Source organism: Recurvomyces mirabilis (genome assembly GCF_035927965.1).
Source record: "Recurvomyces mirabilis strain CCFEE 5264 chromosome Unknown scaffold_3, whole genome shotgun sequence".
Taxonomy (NCBI): domain Eukaryota; kingdom Fungi; phylum Ascomycota; class Dothideomycetes; order Mycosphaerellales; family Teratosphaeriaceae; genus Recurvomyces; species Recurvomyces mirabilis.
In genome coordinates this window covers 164113-184763 of record NW_027041937.1, presented here as the reverse complement: position 1 = coordinate 184763, position 20651 = coordinate 164113, and the positions used below count along the sequence as shown (strand labels likewise).

The window sequence follows — 20651 nt, the reverse complement described above, 5'->3', positions numbered from 1 at the left end:
AAGTAGTAATCATTAGCAGGTGAATACTGTATTCATGTAGACGAACATACTGGAGGGGAGAGGGTATAGGCGGTCCGCAGGTTCATCTGACGACAACAGCCGTCAAACAAACGCGCCTGGTATAGGTATAGGTATAGGTATTAGCTTGGGATTAGTTGTATAAGGTAGAGAAGGGATGTAGACGTGACGGTGGCAAGCCAATGCGAGAGCCAATGTGTGTGAGTAGCGAATCTGATAAGCGGAGGGAGGAAAGGTAAGGTAATAGCTAAATATTAATGAAAGGAGGTGCCTGGTGCGGCGAGTATAGGACTACAGTAGTACTACGGTTAGGCGCAATTGTCATGATGCCTTCAATCCACGTCGAGTCGGACACGCGAGTGCGAATCTCTTCGGCGACGACCGGGACGGCTTCTTGCTTCCGCCGCGCTAGTTCAGTAGTTCAGCCCTACATCATGGCTTCGGGATGGTGGGCGGCGACATGATATCGTTCGGTACGGTGCAGCTGGCAGTATCGCCTGTAATGAAATAGTACCCTATCCCTAACAACCTCGTAACACTATTGCAACGACTTCCTGCGAGTGTACAAACCCTCCCTGACCCTCAAACCCACCTCCCGTCTCTATACGACCTCCACCCGCAAAATTCTCGCCACCTTCGAAACTTCCAGGCACGCCAACAGGTCATCTGCTCACGCTCTCAGCCCGCGCGACTTTCAGGAACACGGAACTCTGTCTCTCCAAACACCGTAATCCCCGCCCATCATCCGCATCTTGCACTGCAGATCTCACCTCAATCTGTGCATACCAGTACCCAGACCTCTACTAATAACTACTGGTGTGTTGTGAGACCTATCATTCCTCGTCCTCGGCCGAGCCGGTCGGTGGTCGGGTTCCCAATGGTCCACCACGCACCAGTAGCTGTCTCTGCACCCGGGAAGGTATTACTGGCTGGTGGGTATCTGGTGCTTGACCGCGAGTTCACTGGTCTGGTCTTCGGGCTTGATGCCAGGTTGCATGTGATTGTGCAGCCCATACCAACGAGGAATGGTGTCACGTTGAACGAGATTGTGGTGCAGTCGCCGCAATTCCAGGATGCGGTTTGGGAGTATGGGTATAGGCTCACTGAACGGGATGGTGGGATGAAGGTTACGCAGTTGAGGGTGTAAGTGTGTCTTTCCATCTGATGTACTTCGATGTTAGCTATGCTTACGTGGTCTGGGGATTCATAGCGACGCAGACCTCAAGCTCAACAGCAATACTTTCGTGGAAACGACTTTGAGCTATGCTCTGAGCTATATGTCTAGTATGGCCAAGCCAACCATTACGCCAGCATCGATCACAATCTTGGCAGACAACGACTACTACTCCACCCCGAGTGATCTAGCCAATGGCTCAAGTACACCCCCCCGCTTCCACGTCTTCGGCACACCCATCTCAAAAGCGCACAAGACCGGTCTAGGCTCCTCTGCTGCACTGGTCACAGCACTCACAGCGGCCTTACTCACTTACTACCTACCAAAGGACACACTAGACCTCTCCACCGAACTCGGCAAACGCCACCTCCACAACCTAGCCCAAGCCGCCCACTGCGCAGCCCAGGGTAAAGTCGGCTCCGGCTTCGACGTCGCCAGCGCAGTCTACGGCAGCTGTCTCTACAGGCGCTTCTTCCCTGCCATCCTCAGTAACCACGCCGAACCGGGCCAGGCGAACTTCGGCACCCAGATTAAAGCTATAGTCGACGAATCTGATGAGGTTCAGTGGGATCACGAGATCCTTAAGAATGCTGTCAAGGTTCCCAGGGGGCTGCGGCTGGTGATGTGTGATGTCTCGCATGGTTCGCAGACGCCGGGGATGGTCAAGCAGGTCTTGGCGTGGCGAAAGGAGAAGCCGGATGAGGCTAACGTGATCTGGGGGCAGCTTCATAAGCATAATTCTGGGCTTGCGGATGAGCTTAAGATCGCGGCCGAGTGTCCTAGTGGCGAGGATCAGTATAGCAAGGTTACTGAACACTTCAGGAGCATCCGATCGCTCATCAGGCAGATGTCGGATAAGAGTGGTGTGCCGATCGAGCCTCCCGAACAGACGAAATTACTCGATGCCTGTGAGAAGATTCCTGGAGTAGTTGGTGGCGTCGTGCCTGGTGCAGGTGGATATGATGCCATTTCTGTCCTGGTACGAGACGATCCTGACTCTCTCGCACAACTCCGCGATCTCCTATCAGGCTGGCGCTTCATGGGTGGGATTGATGGCGAAGAAATCAGTGGTCGCGTGAGTATGCTCGGTGTACGGGAGGAAATGGAAGGGGTCAGGCCTGAAAAAGCGCATGTGTATAAACAATGGCTTCCGTAACCAGCGACATCTTCTTGGGCGGCGTTGGTGGCCCTTCACACAAAAAGCAAGCATTGTCACACAGAAATCTGCAACATAGAAACGACATGTACATACATACATACATATATACATACCACCAACTCGAAATGACATACAAATTCAAGCCATCTTCCCAACCACATAAGGATGTCCCGCCGTCAACCCCCCACAAACCGCCCAAGCCTGCCCGTTAACATAACTCGCCTCCTCACTCCCCAAGAAAACCGCCACCCTCGCCACCTCATCCGCCACCCCTCCCCTCATCAAAGGATTCAATTGCCCGATCTTCTTCTCCGTCCCCCTGGCACGCGCGGCCTCGTACATGGGACTCGTCATCCCGGTTTCGATTATCCCTGGACAGAGGGCGTTGCAGCGGATGCCGGTGCCCGCGAGTTGGTAGGCGCACGTTTGCATTATGCTGATTACGGCCGCTTTGGAGGCGGAGTAATCTGTTGCGCCGGCGTTGGAGCGGAGGCCGGCGGAGGAGGCGGTGGCGATTATGCTTCCGCTGGGGTAGGGTTTTGTGGGGGTGGTGTGGAGCATGGCTGTTGAGGCGTGTTTGACTGCTAGGAAGACGCTGGGAGGCAGATTAGTTACGCGGTCTGTGGTGAAGGTGGGGGGGTGGGGGAGGATGGTACCTTAGAGCATTCACCTTCATCACCCGCATAAAGTCCTCTACGGAACTATCCTGCACCCGTTTCGCATGCGCCGAGATCCCGGCATTGGCGAAGAAAATGTCGAGTCTTCCGAATAGACTTAGACACTCATCTACGACTCGTTTAACATCGCTTTCCTCCCCGGCATCCATCTGACGGCATTCAACTTTCACGTTAGGCCATAGGGACGCGATCTCCCGCTTATGAGTCTCCAGGTGAGAAGTGTTGAAGTCGCAGAGGATGAGTGCTGCGGCGCCGCTGGCGGCGAATTGGTGGGCTGAGGCTCGCCCGATGCCGAGGGGGGAGTTGGCGCCGGTTATGATAATTACTTTGTCTTTTACTCGTCTGGGGAGGTTTGTTAGCTGGCTTTTGTAGATGAGTTTGAACGATTCAATCCAGTACGGCCCAGAGGCGCAACGCTATCCTTCGTAGTGGGTGGATGGAGTTCACGATGTCGGATATGCTCTCAACTTACGGCTGGTTGGAATCGGCAGCGACTTTGGGTATCCTTGGTATATCTTCGAATGTTCCCGGATCTTCTCTCGGCTTCACAAGTTGTTCTGACAGCGCCTATATTTTATGTTCAGCTCGCCTCCCAAAAGCTGTTGACACCCGGCGTAGTCAAAGCTCACCTGAACACGATTCTTGGCCGCAGAAGTCATCGTCGTGAATGGAATGAGTAGGTATACAAGTGTTACAGCTGATGTGGACACTTTACCCAACTGGACAGATATAACCTAAAGTTGTAGGAACGAACGTATGGTGATTGTAGAGCGTGGTGAGATCTTGGGATCGACATGGGCGCTCCTGCCGACTTTGACCGAGGTATGTTATTTCAGCTGAGACGGAAGGCTAATTAACGGGACGAAGAATATCATTGGTTACAAGAACCGTGGGGATCACCGAGGACATGTGGTACACAAGAGTGAAGAATGAATGGCTTTCGTGTGTTGCGTAGCAGAACGGAGACAGCCTAGCTAGTACGGAGTTATAGACCTTACATTTCGTTTGACGGCAATGGCTAGATATTCATCATTCGGAGGGTATCAAAGAAAACAACAACAAATGACGACATCAAGTCCTTAATTCCTCCAAACACCAAGCTATCCTCGTGAAAGATCTCAAGCAAAATGCGCCATACTGACATGATGGCTGATAGCCGCTTCATCTCCCTCAAACAATCCACACACAGGACACTTCGACACTCTTGTCGATCCTCGAGATGAAAGATTCGGGACTCCTTGCGTCACTTGGCTCTGCTGCTGGACGGGGGTGTTTTGTATCGACAGACCCGAGAATCGCTGATGGTCTGGTTCCGAGGAGAAGGAGCTCGTGGCGACCGAGTTCCGCATAGTATTTGGGTCGTCTGTGGAGGCGTTGTTTAGACCGCGTTGCCAGGCGGCTACTTGATCGGTTTGCGCTGAGCTGTGCGAGCCGCTTCTGTAGCCTTGATGTTGGTGTTGGTTCTGCTGCTGCTGCTGTTGTTGAGAATATGGTTGATATGGTTGCTGCTGTGTTTCTTGGCGCACCTCTGAGTTGCTGTGAGCTCTATACGCCGGATATGCCTGCTGTGGTGGCTGTGGTGACGGGTTCGTCATCTGATATTGCTGTGTGCTGTATGTACTGCTACTCGTCGAGGACGCTCGATTCGGCATGTTCGGGCTGGGTTGCGCGGACGAATGCTGATAAGCTTGGTAGCTTGGCTGAGGACTACTTGACTGATTTGATGGCGGCTGATGATACTGCTGGAAGCCGCCCTGCGATGGCTGAGGACTACTATTCGCAGATTTCGTAGGCGGAGCAAGCATTTGATAGTCACCCGGCAGCTCAGCTCGAAAGACTTGACCCTGTGACTTCAGAGGTGGTGGATATAGACCAGGTGAGTGCTGTTGATCGGGTTGATAGAAGGAACCTGGCATTTCTGCAACCTCAGGTACGCCAGCCAGCTCGGCACCGGTCCTAGTATACTCTGGCCCTTGATAGCCAGACTTCTGGTATTGCGGGACGTATGTGCTACTCCTGCTGCTCTGGGTCCCGGAACGTGCAATTTCATGATATCTGCCGTAGCCCTTGTCGTCCAAGGCAGCCGATCCACCACCGAAGCTCGATTGTCGCTTTACCGCAGAATCCGGCTCGATTGAAGGCGACATGTCCGATGCGCTGTTCGGCGATGGCAATGGTCTGTCGGCGAAAGTTGCATCTGCATTCGGCTTCGATGTCTTCAACACACCAGCTTCGAACATAGCATGCAACTTCCCCTCGTCCAACAACTCCGCCTTCCTCGATAAACGATCGACCATAATAGCCGTCGCAGCCTGCGCCTCTTTCTTGACGAAGCTCGCCGTGAGTGGAACACTGCACATGATATCCACATCCTCTCTCAGATACAATCCATCCAACGGCGTATTCACACCAAGCTCTCGCGCTTCTCTAGGCTCACCAGGTTGATTCCCACCGATCTTGTACTTGTTCCGCATATCCGTATTCATAGGCGCATAGACATGACTCTGCAAACCCCATGGCTGACTATGGAACACGCCCTTGAAAGCGATCTTCTTCTTCAACCCAAAACCCCAGGTAATGATCTCGCTGATTTCGTACCATTGCGAGAAGAATTCGTCGCTGCGCGCATCGCGAGGCGCATCGATCGATGTGACGCCAGTGACCAGAGGATTGAGCTTGATGACTTCTTCGTGGGAGTGTAGCATGTCTAGAGCTAACTGTCGCGGGATGTTCGATGGTAGAGGTGTGATCTTCGTGTATACTATTCTTTTGCCCATGGTTGCTGAATGGCCCGCTCCAGAATGGAGCTTGCAAGTTCACCAGGTCGACGATGAAATTCGCGGTCCGTATAAGCGCGATCTGTCGAGGATCTAGAAAATGAAAACGCAGGACAGACGACAGGAATCCTGCCGACTGGAAAGTGATAAGACGAAAGAAATGCGCCGCGCCAGCAGCTGGGCGTCGAGCTGGCGCAGCTGTGCTTACATCGTCGGTGGCCTGTTTTCCCCACTACTTGGAACCCTTGTGAGTCGTGCTATTAACGCACCTCATCTTATTATAGCGTCAGGAAGTCGTTCTTTCCGGACGATCTAGCAACGCTCGACATCATGATGTCGGTGGTAGGGAAAAGGAAAAGTGTCCAAGGAGGACGATGGCCAGGTACTTGGTGCAAACAGCTTCTACCATACAAGTCTTCAAGATCGCTGCCTTGTCTCCACGGTCGATGCATGGGAATAGCCAGTCAAACAGGGAGAGGCCGCCAAGAGCTGGGTTTCGCGGTATGATTTGGCGCCATGCTGTTTTTGGACGACTGTATACTTCAACTCAAGAAGTCCACCAGACGTGCAATGCTAGTCGCGGTGAAAACGTGCCCAATATATCCTATGTGACATGCAGGTGAGGTATATCTCGAAATGATGGTCGCGACTTGCTCTTCGCAACCAGTCCACTGTGCAGGAAGGTCAGGTGGACCTGTTCCTGATTGTTCTCATCTCTGCGAGCATGCGGTCAACCAATTGCCCTAGTAAAGTGTCTCCTGCCAAAAGCAATACGAAGTAAACATCTCGCAATACATTGACATGCGCTAGGCGATGGGCAACTACTAGCTGTACTCTGCCGGTCGCCAGTGTGCTGCTAAGTCCCGACGTCCGACAGCATACCATGGAGGCGCAAGGAAGCCTTCTTCCACAACGGATTCAATCCTTGCTGCCATCAACTAGAGCTCCGCCGTCTATCGAGAGACTGTGCGCCGGACCGATGTGGATTCTGATCATGATGGCCGAATTCCATGATCCCGCATTGCACTCGATGTCCTTGGAGCTTGACTCAAGAGCGCCGTCTCATAATTGTGGGTTGACCTGAGTTGCGATGAGTAAATGAACGTGCGTTCGGAGCTTCGGGTGGTACGTTGTCTGGAGGAAATGGCCTTACAGACGGATGTCTGAGATCAGCTCAGCAGTCCTGGACACCAGTTGCGCTACGTTCTGCCTCCTGCCAGCCATCACGCTACTGTCAACGTCCTACAGCTACCAGGGCCCAATCAAGAATCGCATCAAGGCTCTTATGCTTGAAATCTGTATCGTTGACTATCGGCATCTCATGCGTAATCATTTGGTCCTTGTGACATCATACATCGTATGGACAACAACCGGTTGAAATTGTGCACACCGGTGCATATCCGGAGCATGTACTCCGAAAATCCACACGACACATCACCAGCTTCTGCTGTACACTCGCCATGGTACTGCAGATAATGTGAAGCAGGAGAGCATAGGATAGTGGCATGAATGCATTGTGACAAAGCTATCTGTTACCAGATTCGTGATCTACAAGCATTGCGAATAGTATTGATTACTTGCCGTGCACGTGTATGGGCTCTGTGATTTTTGTTAGCACTGGCGAAGCTCATAGCTATCAATAACGGTTCTTGCTTACCACACAAGTCGTGGCACCCGTCCAGCCTTGACCTCCGCACTGATCATAGTGCGCCGCTTGCGACCCGGTCGGGCTAGCAGCGGCAGTACTGCTCACTTTCGTCGCGCTCGTAGCGGCCGTGGTTGCCTTGGTGGATGCTGAAGTCACCAGGGTCGTGCTGCCGGTGCTTCCGCCCTGTTGTGCGGCTGGATTCTGAAGGGTCAGGAGCCCCGGGCGGTATGGCAGGTCATTGTAGGCTGCGCTTGAGCTACCGTGACCTTGGTAGAGCATCTGAAGGTTGCAGGGATCGATCTCGAAAGTCTGGTCGTTGGTATCACGGATGATGTCGCCGTGGCTGATATCTGTAGTGATGATTTAGTACAGGCCAGGGTAATGCACAAGATGCCCTTGCTTACCACTCGTCCAGGTGACTCCAGTATTGGCCTTCCCTGCGAAGGGAGCGCTCTCGGATCCAGCCTGTAGAGTCCAAGATCCGCTCAGACTTGTTGCTGTGAAGGAGCGGAAGTAGCGTCCATTAGCACCCTCGGCCTCAACGATCATCAACCACTTATTCTGTCCCTTGAGCTTATACACCTGGACGGCCTCGAACAGGTTGGCCGTCGTATCTGACAAGATAGTCGTCTCGCTGGAGCCAAAACTTCCCGGGAAGTTGCCAATCGGCATGCTTGCGCGGTAGATCTTGCCATTGTCACCCGCATAGAAGAGATACATGTTCGTGCTGTCTCCGATGACCGTCTGGTCAATTGGACCGTATGCAGCTCCAGGTGCGGTACCCGTGAAGAGAGGCTTTTCGGAACTCCATCTAGATATATGGTCAGAAAGTGCTGGTCGAGCAGTGCGAGCAGATACCCAGCTTACCCATTGGCGTTGGTAGGATCAGCAGAAGTCTTATAGCTGAACGCCGACGAGCCCCATTGGTAGGCCAGAACCCACACGCCAGTGGGCTTGAAGTAGAACAGGGTAGGCGCAACAGTCCCAGATGACATGCCGTTCTGAGCGACGGAACCCATAGAAGACCAGTCGGTGAAAAGGCCGAAGTTCATGGAGCCATAATTGCCGCCGTTGACATTCGAGCCATATACCAAGTGCTGACCATTGTACGGCACATGGGTGAAGTCCTTGAGTGACTCCCATCCATTCTTTGGCTGGGCGAGAGCTCCAGTCGAGGACCACTTGTAAGACGTCGGCAGGTCGCAGTACTGCGCAGAGACTCCTGCAAGAGCGGTCGCCAAAGCCAGAGTAATCGAAGCTGCGGAAGGCATTTTTGTTGACTGTAGAAGATCTCAGAAATGCTTGCGGAGGATCAGGAGCATGGCGTGCCTGTTCCAGCAACGATTATATATGCAACGCTCGCCCTTCTCCTTGACTCCAAACGGAGTCTGGTGCATATTAACGCCTTCCTCCTGACCCTGGACGAAGCATGATATATTAATCTAAAAGGCAGCATCTGCGCAGGCATAGGCCCCGGCATCCGAAACAACCTGTCCTACACGCTCATACTTGGATGCGGGTTGGACCTCACATGCTGCGTTGCTTCGGCTTCGCTCGGCTACCTGCAGACTTCTCGTCCTGGCGCGAAAGATGTTCCAGCATCGACGACCAGTCCTCACGGCACCTGGCGCTGGAATACAGTGAAGATGGTAGCACCTGACTGGTACTTCAATATACCGCTGAGGCTAATGAATAGGCTGAAATTCAAGCTCTTAGGGAACTCGCCAGTTTGCTAGCCGGCTGTTTCAGGTCTCGTGGAGCCGAGAGTGGACCCGTAGATCTCTGTTTGAGCCTTGCGATCCAACAGCATTCTAGACTTTCGACTGGTTTTTTGCGCAGCGCTGGCCTCCACCCTGGCCATGACCAGGGAGTCATCACGCTGGACTGATTCGAGCACCGGGCTGCCGTGGTATATACATTGCTTCATCATAACAAGATGGCTTCGCAAGACCACGTATCCGAATATCCCAACGCGTTGAAGCACTATGGTGTTCCAGGGCCCAGGACTACGGCGATTGACACAGCTGGTGCCAAAGATAGGACAGTATCCTGAAGACTTACTAAGCTAGACTGACCATGCGCATGAAGATGGCCACATCAAACGTCACCATCAACTGGTCGTGACGCCCTCCATCAGGGTCATGGCTCGCACGTGTCGCATCGGTGCCATTCCAGAATAGAGGCTTTGGATGTGTTTGCTCCAGTCGTATTCCGGGAAGCTGAGAGGTGCAGCCAACGACAGAAGCGACGACTTTGCGCCTACATCTCAAGTCTGTTCGCGGTGAGTATGGTCTAAGATGCTCTTCTATCTAGGCTCCAATATACTCTTCTGTCTAGGGCATGAGAGAGCTAGCATTCACATGACTCCATCAACGAACCGTGCCACTGAACAGTCGAGCCACGAGGGCGATTAACATGAATCACTACGTCTGCATATGTAGGACACAGCTTGATCGATATGCGAGAATGTCCGTTGCAAGACATGACACAGAGAGGATAACGTACTAGTACGGTCGAACACTGTCTGATATCTCTCGAACGTTGTCATGGGTGCCGCCTGCATGTCGGACAATCTGCACAATGTTCTATGCTACTGCACTCCACGAAAGTAACCCCATGGAAATGTGGATCAAGAATCAATGCCAGTGCATATCTCAAAACTACAGCTGTAAACGTTGCCTCCATTCTAAGGCCGCCCTGCAGGTCACCTGCCCGATCTTGACCCGAGTGTAAGCGGCGCAGTGTCGGTGGTGTGTGTTTGCGAGGTACTGTACAGTGCTCAGGTCCGGCTGAAGCTTATAGGACGCCTCAAGCTTATCGCTGCTGTGCCGCATGCCTTCCTGGCGCCTCCCGTGGTGCGTCCCTTCGGATTAGTATCGTGAGGAGGCTTGCGAAAGCTCATCTCGTCGTATGCTGGACTTCTTCGTGTGCACAGAGACCACTGGCGTTGTTGATACCTCTCTTGCTCGAGGACATGAGTCTGGAAAGAAGCTAATGGTGATCCGATAGCGAACTAAACAACCCATTCTCTTAGCTCCTGCCTAATGCTGATGTGCTCCGAACGCTTTTGCTATGCCCAGCCTACTGCCAAGTGCGATATCTTTCTAGCACCTTGGCACGATGTGGTCGCAATCTGCTTCCGAGCCGCATACCACGAAATGATTGACCAGACCGACCGACGGTGGCCTGTGCGGCGCAGTCGCGCTCCAATCTTGCTCTTGTAGTCGGTTCAATGTGCTCCGCATTGGTCCAGCCGCTGTACTCACGTTCCTAGCGTTGTTCCGTCGCAAGGGTGCAAGAAGCACGACGCCTACAGAAGCACGCCTTGATCATATGCGCCAAGCTACAGTATCTCTCTCTTGGCGGGCACACGACAGTGTAACCGAACTCCAGAAGGATGCTAGATACGGCGTTGCCGAACCGACAGATACCACCTCGCACTGAGGTACATAACATCCAGTTGAGCACCTCCACGATGCGCACTGGTCCTTACCTTTTCTCGTCCTACCATTCGTTGACATCGCCAACATGGCCGGTGTCGCTTCCGAAACGGCCAATGCCATCACCGCCATGGAGGTGAAGGGCGCTGGCCTGCCTACCCCAACGCTCGAGAAGCAGATTGCCATGGAGAACAAGGAGCCATTTGCCTCTAGCAACGACTTCAACGATCAGACTGAGATTGTGATCCCTACCGAGGAGGATCTTGCCACACTCCGCCGTGTACCAGCCAAGCTACCCTGGATCGCATTTACTGTGGCATTCGTGGAATTGGCAGAGCGTTTCGCATACTATGGCACAACGGCTGTTATGGTCAACTACATCCAGCGACCTATGCCCGTGGGCAGTGTTACCGGGAACGACCCTCGCTTGAACGGTCGTCCTGGAGCCCTTGGGTTCGGACAGAAGGCTTCCACCGGTCTAGTCCTGTTCAACAAGTTCTGGGCCTATTTCATTCCTCTGTTTGGCGGTATGTGATCATTTTATTATTACAGACGTGCTCATTGCTTACATCTCACACAGGCTGGATTGCTGATGCCAAGTGGGGTCGACTGAAGACCATCTATGCGTCGATTGGTGTGGCCATGTTCGGCCACATCTTGATCATTATCAGTGCCATTCCATCCGTCGTGAAACACCAATCTGGAGCTCTTGGCTGCTTTTCCGTCGGACTCGTCTTCTTCGGCATTGGCGTTGGTGGTTTCAAGCCAAATGTGAGCACCATCCATACACACTTCACTTGACCGCCTCTGACCAGTTCGTACAGATCTCGCCACTCTACGCTGAGCAACTTGCAGACCGGACCATGCGTGTCGAGACTCTCAAGGGCGGCGAGCGTGTTGTCGTTGACCCTGCCATGACCACTCAACGCATGTTTCTCTACTTCTACGGCTTCATCAACATCGGCAGTATCATTGGTCAGGTCGCCATGGTCTACGCTGAGCGTTACGTTGGTTTCTGGCTGGCGTTCCTGCTTCCCACGGTCATGTTCTGCATCGCGCCGATCATCTTAGCTGTAATGCAGAAGAAGTACAACTTACGCGAGCCCACTGGGTCCGTCTTCGGCAAGTTCACCAAGCTTACAAGCTATGCTATGAAGAACGGTGGTTACAAACATGTAGGCAAGGCAGACTTTTGGGAACGTGTGAAGCCATCCAGGATTCAGAACAAGCCAAGCTGGATGACCTTTGACGATGCTTGGGTTGACGAAATCGCCCGTGGTGTGAAGGCCTGCTCCGTCTTCTCCTTCTACCCGCTTTGGTGGTTGGCCTACAACCAGATCGACGGCAATCTCGTGTCCCAAGCTGCGACTATGGATCTTCACGGTGTGCCAAACGACCTCCTCAACAACATGAATCCTCTCGGGATCATCATCCTGATCCCCATCATGGACTTCATCGTCTATCCTCTCCTGCGAAAGTTCAAGATTCGCTTCACGCCGCTACGCCGCATGTTGTCTGGATTCTTTGTTGCCTGCTCTGCTATGATATGGGCTGCTGTCATCCAGGCATATATCTACAAGACTGGTGCTTGCGGTCACTACATGAACACTTGCGATACCCCTGCCCCAATCAATGTCTGGGCACAGACTGGTGCTTATGTTCTTGTTGGTCTGGCAGAGATCTTGTCCTCCATTACCGGTCTCGAGTAAGTCAAGCAATGATAACACCGTACGTCGGCCGTCAATGTACGCTAACGATCGGTCTTCTAGATACGCCTACACCAAAGCTCCGGCCAACATGAGGTCTTTGGTCTTTGGTAAGATCGTCGGTCCTCCCACGTTCACCATCATCGTGCTGACATACTTTGCAGGCTTCTACAACTGCACCAATGCTATCTCAGCAGCACTCGGCCAAGCCTTCCTGCCTGCCAGCGACGACCCGAACCTCGTATGGTTGTACGGCTCCGTCGCCGTCATTGCCTTCGTCACCGGCATCATGTTCTACTTCTTCTTCACGAGACCGTGGGACAAGGACGAAGAGCACCTCAACATGCTGAAGGAGTCTGGCTACAGGGGAAAGAATCTGCGCGACGACAATGAGAAGTTGATGGATGGTGACCTTTCTGATACTGAGGCAAGGGGCCACTCGACTGCAGTTGCGCCTGCAGATATCAAGGAGATCAAGTAGAGCTTGCGGGTAGAGTGAGGTTGTGGACACATCTCGAGTTCTCGCTCGCCTCCCACCGTGTATAATTGGCAGATCTAAATCTATACGATTTCCTCTCAGGTGCACTGCCGCCTCTCGGCACTCCGTGATTAATCGCTATCATGAACGTGGCTTGCCTCGAACGGCGTGAACATAAATTATCGCTTTCAAGGTGATCCAGAACACGATAGGTTGTGCTCTATGATGACTGAGCTCGGAGACCATAGGCTGTTCGTCAACGTCTGAGATCTTTTATAGCCAGTGGGCGTCTTAGAACTAACAGGACTAGACGGTCTGGTGTATGGAAGTGCCTAGTTAGTGGGTCTTCGTCTTTGATCTCTCCACGCTTCTCCGCAACCACCTGTATCCTGCACATCACTCGTCATCGTTTGGGTGGGGTCGAGCTGCACGGCTGCATGCAGGTCGAAGATCTCGACTCCGCAACTACAGAAAATCGCTGTCCAACAGCGATGCACACGATCCATGCTTCGAGTTGCCAATGTCGGCGAAGCGACGGCGATCCGATGATTTTACTAGACGCATGAGCTCAGGAAGGTAGCATCACCTCCCACAGCTTTGGTAAGGTTCACTTTTCGTTCACCTGCTTAGTTTGCTTGCAACACCTGCTTAGTGTGCTTGCAAACGATTCTAATGTGATATACTGCTCTGCTACTCACGATGGCCAACGCAACAGACTCGGCAATGACAAAGGTGACCTCTCTCGATGCCATGGTGGTAGGCGCTGGCTTTGGCGGCATCTACCAGCTCAAAAAGTTCCGCGATATGGGCTTCTCTGTCAAAGCAATCGACACCGCTAGCGATGTCGGTGGCACTTGGTACTGGAATCGCTACCCAGGGGCCATGTCTGACACAGAGTCTTATCTTTATCGGTATTCTTGGGATTCCAACGACTTGCAGACTTATCCGTGGCACAAGCACTATGTATACCAGAAGGAGGTCCTGGCATATTTACAGCACGTGGTCGATAAGCATGATCTGAGGCGGGATATCATATTTGAGACTAGCCTTACAGATGCGACTTGGGATGGCGAGGCGAAAGTATGGAACGTGCAGACCTCCACTGGCATCACGTTCAGAGCGAGGTATCTTGTCACTGCTCTGGGCTTGCTCTCACGCGCCAATTTTCCCGATATCCCAGGCATCGACACATTTCGAGGTGAGAGGTATCATACGGGAGCCTGGCCAGAAGGCGTATCAATGGAGGGCAAGCGTGTGGGCATCATTGGTAATGGCTCGACTGGTGTCCAGGTCATCACCGAGATCTCGAAAGATGTTGACCATCTGGTGAGCTTTCAGCGCAACCCACAGTACAGTGTCCCAAGTGGGCAAAGAGATGTGGACCCCTCGTATCGACAAGAGGTCAACGAGAATTACAACGAGATCTGGCGCCAAGCCAAGGACGAAAGTAATACGGCCTTTGGCTTCGAGGAGAACAAAGACCGGCCTGCTCTTAGTGTAGACTCTGACACCCGACGAGGCCTTTTCGAAGCGGCGTGGAAGAGAGGTGGTGGATTCCGCTTTATGTTCGAGTCTTTCAACGATATAGTGACCAACGAGGCTGCAAATTTGGAGGCTTGCGAGTTCATAAAGGATAAGATTCGACAGACTGTGAAAGACCCCGAAAAAGCACGCAAACTCATGCCCACACAGCTCTATGCTCGAAGACCGCTATGTGATGCTGGATACTACGAGCAATTTAATCGTCCGAACGTGCAAGTGGTAAGTCTACATGACACTCCTATCACAGAGATCACGGGAGATGGAGTCAAAATATCAGATGGCACTGTTCACAAAGTCGACATGCTTATCTTTGCAACTGGATTCGATGCCGTTGACGGCAACTATACACGTCTCGCCATCAAAGGACGCCATGGCCAATCATTGAAAGACCATTGGGCTGAGGCGGGCCCGACCTCATACCTCGGTGTCACTGTCGCAGACTTTCCGAACATGTTTATGATACTTGGGCCCAACGGACCTTTCTCCAACATTCCTCCAGCCATTGAGACGCATGTCGAGTTCATCGCGGACATTATACTGGCTGCTGAGAAGTTGGCGAGGAGTGACTCTCCTCCTGGCAAAGTCAGCGTACCGACCATTGTTGCAACACAGGAGGCGGAGGAAGCATGGACACATGAATGTGATGTGGTCAGTCGAGATAGCTTGTTCCGGAAGACGGACTCATGGATCTTTGGCTCGAATGTGCCTGGCAAGAAGCACTCGGTCATGTTCTACTTCGGAGGACTGGCGCCATATCGCCAAAAGCTCCGAGAAGTTGCAAAGAATGGATGGGAGGGTTTTCGTATTGCATGATATCTTGTTTCAATGTTTAAGTAGCTTTGTCTTCGGCCTTGGAACTCTCTGGACTTGTGTCCCCGTTCTATATGACCGTTCTATATGGAGAGATATCAGCTTACTGATCCTGAGATTGCATCTTCCATGTATATATACAACCAATCGTCAAGTAGTGATGACTTTGAAGCAGAACTATCACTCATCGTGACGATCTTGAACCTCACCATGGACTTAGACCACAGCCTCTACATGCTGGGACACAGGCTTCTCCTCGTACTTGGCCCGGGTGGTGATCTCCAGACGCTCTGCCGCCAGTTCGATCTTGGCCTGTTCAGTCGCTTGTTTGTAGGTCAACCCAGATCCCGGCGCATGTTTTAGGACGAACACACGGTCGATCTCGTCGAGTGACAAGCCCGCAGTCTGTACCACAGATCCTCATGTCAGCGCATCCAGTCTAGCGGTCTCCGCTTTGGTTGACTTACCTCAACGTAAAACAGCCATATGAAGGGAATAAAAGCGGCATTCAGTACTGCAAAGATGATGTAGAACCGCCAAGAGATATTTTGAATACCTGTACAATGTCAGAATGCGGCACTGCTTGTATGAGAAGTCTCGTAGTACTCACCTATTGGCGTAATGGAAACGACCAGGTAGACTCCGAGCCAGTTTGTAACCTGGAAAGACATGTTCAGTGAGTGTCAGCCTAAGTGGGTATGGTATCAGCGTACCATGGCGATGGCTGCACCAAGGTTCCGTGATTGGTTTCCGTTGATCTCCGACGGGTACAAGAACCCGATGGTCATGAAAGATTGTCCCTGTGAGCTGTCAACACGCCTGTGATGGAGCAACATGACCGTCATGACTTACAAAGAAGAAGTAGAAGAGGAAGATGAATGCCACGGCCACCCCATTGGACACCTTTGTTCCTACGCCGAGGCCAGCGGCGGTGACCGCAAAGCACAAGCTGCAACCTACAGCGCCGAAGAGCATCAACTTCTTTCTGCCGAACTTTTCAATGCCGTAAGTCGTGCAAGCAGCCCAGAACATCCATTGCATTGAGTCACATGCAGACAGGACAAGCGACATTCTTGGAGAGAAGCCGAAAGAGCGCTCCAGCACGACCGGGAGGTAGTAGGCAACGACATTGACACCACCTGTCGCGGCGGCTGTCAGTACTTCGAAGACTAGTCAACGACTTCAAGACTTGCTTACCGATTTGCTGGAAGATATTGGCCCCCGCACCTAGACAGATGCGACGGAATGTCTGCTGCTTGCCGTTGTGAAACACCTCTCGGAAGCCAATCTCGCCGTCTGCACGCTCTTCTGCGATCGTTTCGATGATGATTTCCAATGCCTCGGTCACCTCCAGGTCATCTACGGGCTTCTTATACAGGCGAGCGAGGGCGTACTTCGCATCCTGGTGACGATCTTTGAGGCAAAGCCAGCGCGGTGACTCCACTAGGAAAGGTACAAAAAGGCCAGTTCCTAGAGCGAGCAGGGCTTGGAAGCCTAGAGGGAACCTCCAGCTGACTTCGTTGTCTGGTAAATATGTGAAGCCGAAATTCATCCCTGCATGATCATCAGCGTTCGTATTCTGGTTAGTGGTGCATTGTCGTAGCTGACGAACAATTAGTAAGTACGAAACCAAAGACCAAGCAGGTAAGCTGTATTGCTACTAGCCTCCCGCGAAGGCTGGGCTTGATGCAGGTCTCTGACTGGAAGACGGGTATGGTCGTGGTGTTGAAACCAATACCGAGTCCACTGACTACCCTGCCCACGATCATGTGTGCCAAGGAATAGGCTGTGGCCTGAAGTACGCCGCCGATGGTTAGACACAGACATCCCAGCACAATTGACTTCTTCCGTCCCAATGGTTCGCCTGAGAAGATGGCGATGATCGAGCCGATGATGCATCCTACGGTATAGGTCGAGACTATCTGTCCTTGGATCGTGACACTGGGGTTGTTGAACTGACGGTTGAATGATGGATTGGCGAGCAGACCGCCAAACACTCCTTGGTCATATCCTGCACGTCATCAGCATAGGTCTCTCCGTTGTCAATTGACTACGCACCAAATAGCAAAAACCCAAGCCCACATGATAGCGTGGTTGCCACGAGCAAAGCCCGACCTTCCAAGTGAAGGACGCCCATTGTCACCTTTGCTAAGAGAAAAGGGTTGTGATTGTGGTCAGCAGCCTGGGGCCCCATGGGGAGTATGAATGACTTGATTGTCGATGCTGTCGGCTTCTTGGCGTAATTGGTCTGCGAGTCATGCATAGAGTCAACGGGCATGGGTTGTGAGGGGAACGCTTGGGTTCTCCCGGTTCTCAAACTGATGCCAGGACCTCATCTAACGTCGGACACTGTAATTGGTTCTTCCTTACGATCTACACATACCGAGTCGCCGCCAGACAGGGAAGCACATGAGCAGATCGGCTATATGCGGGGCACATCGTGTCGAGATACAGAAATCCTACGGCAGTCGGCACACCGTGAGAGACATTTTCCGGAACCTTGGCTCATATGCCCATGGCTGGCAGATGTAGCCCATGCTAAACGAAAGTACACCAGGGCGCATGTATCATAGCCGACTTGACTATGAAGCTCAAAAAGCAGCTTACTGACGTCTCGGCAATAAGAGCATAAGAGGGCCAGATACGTTGGGGGATACACAGCAGGTACTGCTGCTCATGCCTCTGCTTACAAAGTACTCTTGGAACTCTCATTATGCAACAGTGTGATCGTGAGGACTGTCCACATCTCGGGGCATGGAGCTTAGTACCAACACAAGGCAGAGTATCGCTCAAGCTCCTGTCAACTTCTCTCAACTATTGTCGAATAGAGCGCTCAACATTGGATTTGATTGCCAAGAGACGCCCATACCATAGCCAGAGAGCGATGCTCCAATGTCGTCAAAGCTGAAGGCTGGATTCTGCCCGGTAACGTAGACTCCGTGTCCCAAGTGCTGAGGGCCTGGATCATTACTCAAGCCAGCCGTCAATCCGTCGAACAAGGCAGTGACCCAGGGAGAAGCATCCCATGCTTCCCGCACAGTGTGCAACACCATATTGCAGTTGTCCAGGATGACTCGGCCGAGCTGCGCAGCGGCTATATTCGGATTCCGCATTGATACGTATGAGACTATGCCGGCAAGGAAGACCGCTTGGTATGTCTCGTGCGGGATTCGTAACGCTTGGGATTTCGTGATGATGGACGATGCGTGAGTCGATATGCGCTGAGCAGCCAGATCGGTTGAGAAAGGCCAAGCGGCAGCGATAGAACTTCCCTCGCCTACGTCAGATCCGTTCAGTCGAGAGGCTGCCACCTCCGAGCCTGATCGCCCGAGGCAGGCGAGCATCATGTGGTGGTCGTACAACATTGACAGGCATGTACACAGGATGTTCTGATGCGCGGTCCATTCCAGACAGCTGGGTACGTCGCTTCGCCAGGTCTGTAAGGCGTTATACACATCGAACATGCTCATCTTCTTCGGACCAGGTATGAAGCGAGCGTAATCAATGTCGTAGAGAAGCAGTGACAAACTTGTAACCGCAATTTGATAATGAGCGAATATATCCGCTAGTGGATGTGCCATTCGTTGGAGGCTGCGCATGTCATCTTCGAAGTCTACGATCGCCGGCATTTCTGCATCACCATGGTCCATATTGATGCGGAAGGGACGCCCGACCAGGGTGGCACATGAAGCGTCACGTATCACCAATGTCCACCACAAGCGTTTCAGTAAACTCCGGTCTCTTTGTGCCATGTTCGTGCCAGTCAGAGAGCGGTGGATTCCTAGGGTCTCTGCAATGGTCACGGCACTACTAAGCCATGACCACTTCGGAAGTGTCAGAACGAGGAAACCACCGCGATTTCCAGCGGAGGATGAGCTCACCGTGTTCCAGTAGTCATTCGGTCCTCCGCCCCAAAAAGTCAACATAATTGTGACTTGTAGAAGGACAATCTTGTTCCTTTCGTACTCGACATCAACCAAAGCTTTCGCCTTGCTGTAATAGGCCAGCCGAGCTGCCTTCCTCGAGCCAAAGCCACACTTATGTATGAGCTCATCCGAGCAGAAAGTGGTGGCCATGAAACAACAGGCGTGTATCAATATCCAAGGCAGGTTATTAGACATGTACTGGTCATAGAATTCCTGGTAGCCTACTACTGGATAGAGAGGAAAGACGTTGCTTAGGAATGTGATGATCAGCTCATCGTATACACTTCGACAAGGGAGCTCGAAAACGTGCTTGGCCTCCAGATACTTGACTGTTTCGAGTTGGATATGTGGAGGGTGAGTGCCTTGGTCATGATCGGCTGGCGAGATGGCAGTAGTACCGACAGGAGGACCAGAGTGGTGCAAACGAGTTCTACCGCCTTCCCTAAGGTCCTCAAGTACCAGTGCTAGCGGAAAAGATTCCCCGAGATATGTGATTGAGCACTTATCTATCACGTCCCGGCGATGGTTCTGGCGAGTATCCATGAAGTGGTTGAACACTGTTGCCCAAGACACGTCCCTATAAGGGGTGACATTCTCTTGTTGAGGTTGTTGGTCATTCGGAGTTGCTGTCGGCGGCTTGTCGTGCGGGTCATGTGATGAAGGAATATCGTCTACACTTCCGGAAACACGATCTGGTGGCAGACTGGTCGTCGCGGATCCTGATGAGACGGAAAGAAGAGGTACAGCATCCTGAGGAGGTGCAGGCGGATTCGTGCTCTCGGATACTGTGCTCGCTCGCTTGCGTGGATATTGGCCGCGGCGTGAGCTGATGAGGGCACAATCTACATTGCCGCTTCTCTGGCAGCGAGTACATGGCAGGCCTACTGCCAGTGCATCGCATTTTACCCGCTTCTCGTTGCAACGAGACTGGAAGAGACGTCAGTGGGAAATTGTTCGAGACCCTCTCCGTTTCTCCGTCAAGAGGGGACCATAAAGAGATGTACGCGATGGCTAACGCTCTCCACCGTTACAGGCTTCACCGTGGGCTTCGGGATAGTGTGAATCCACTTACGCATGCTTTCGACGCTCGGACTCGCAAGGCTTGACTCTCCGAATTTGATGGCATGACACGTGGTGGATGGCATCTGGGTGTGAAAGCGATGCGTGGTGGCACATAGCCGACTTGTGGATGATCTTTCTCGAGTGCTCCATCATTCAGACAGACCAGAGCTTGCGGACAAAGCTATGAAATCAGAAATTCGAGATCATTATCTGCATCATTTCCTGGAACCTCTC

General features: G+C 52.4%; 7 protein-coding genes across 7 annotated transcripts; 3 read left to right on the top strand and 4 right to left on the bottom strand.

Moving 5' to 3' along the window:
* Positions 1-895: 895 nt before the first annotated feature.
* Positions 896-2348, top strand: ERG8 (phosphomevalonate kinase; the record flags this gene model as incomplete). The annotated part of the gene is made up of 2 exons (XM_064834085.1): positions 896-1161; positions 1229-2348. 2 exons carry the CDS (start codon positions 896-898, stop codon positions 2346-2348), a joined length of 1386 nt encoding a protein of 461 aa, XP_064697949.1.
* Positions 2349-4146: 1798 nt separating this feature from the next.
* Positions 4147-5805, bottom strand: LTS14_001375 (uncharacterized protein; the record flags this gene model as incomplete). Its single annotated transcript, XM_064834084.1, has 1 exon — positions 4147-5805. The coding sequence occupies one exon, from the start codon at positions 5803-5805 to the stop codon at positions 4147-4149; it is 1659 nt and encodes a 552-aa protein (XP_064697948.1).
* A 1548-nt stretch (positions 5806-7353) lies between these two features.
* LTS14_001374 (uncharacterized protein) lies at positions 7354-8724 on the bottom strand (the record flags this gene model as incomplete). Its single annotated transcript, XM_064834083.1, has 4 exons — positions 7354-7404; positions 7463-7803; positions 7858-8264; positions 8321-8724. 4 exons carry the CDS (start codon positions 8722-8724, stop codon positions 7354-7356), a joined length of 1203 nt encoding a protein of 400 aa, XP_064697947.1.
* Positions 8725-10981: 2257 nt separating this feature from the next.
* Positions 10982-13080, top strand: LTS14_001373 (uncharacterized protein; the record flags this gene model as incomplete). Its single annotated transcript, XM_064834082.1, has 4 exons — positions 10982-11420; positions 11474-11664; positions 11718-12598; positions 12663-13080. The coding sequence occupies 4 exons, from the start codon at positions 10982-10984 to the stop codon at positions 13078-13080; spliced, it is 1929 nt and encodes a 642-aa protein (XP_064697946.1).
* Positions 13081-13776: 696 nt separating this feature from the next.
* LTS14_001372 (uncharacterized protein) lies at positions 13777-15432 on the top strand (the record flags this gene model as incomplete). Its single annotated transcript, XM_064834081.1, has 1 exon — positions 13777-15432. One exon carries the CDS (start codon positions 13777-13779, stop codon positions 15430-15432), a length of 1656 nt encoding a protein of 551 aa, XP_064697945.1.
* Positions 15433-15645: 213 nt separating this feature from the next.
* Positions 15646-16981, bottom strand: LTS14_001371 (uncharacterized protein; the record flags this gene model as incomplete). The annotated part of the gene is made up of 6 exons (XM_064834080.1): positions 15646-15834; positions 15897-15985; positions 16040-16088; positions 16143-16229; positions 16282-16568; positions 16627-16981. The coding sequence occupies 6 exons, from the start codon at positions 16979-16981 to the stop codon at positions 15646-15648; spliced, it is 1056 nt and encodes a 351-aa protein (XP_064697944.1).
* Positions 16982-18239: 1258 nt separating this feature from the next.
* LTS14_001370 (uncharacterized protein) lies at positions 18240-20481 on the bottom strand (the record flags this gene model as incomplete). The annotated part of the gene is made up of 2 exons (XM_064834079.1): positions 18240-20213; positions 20428-20481. The coding sequence occupies 2 exons, from the start codon at positions 20479-20481 to the stop codon at positions 18240-18242; spliced, it is 2028 nt and encodes a 675-aa protein (XP_064697943.1).
* Between the last annotated feature and the right edge of the window lie 170 nt (positions 20482-20651).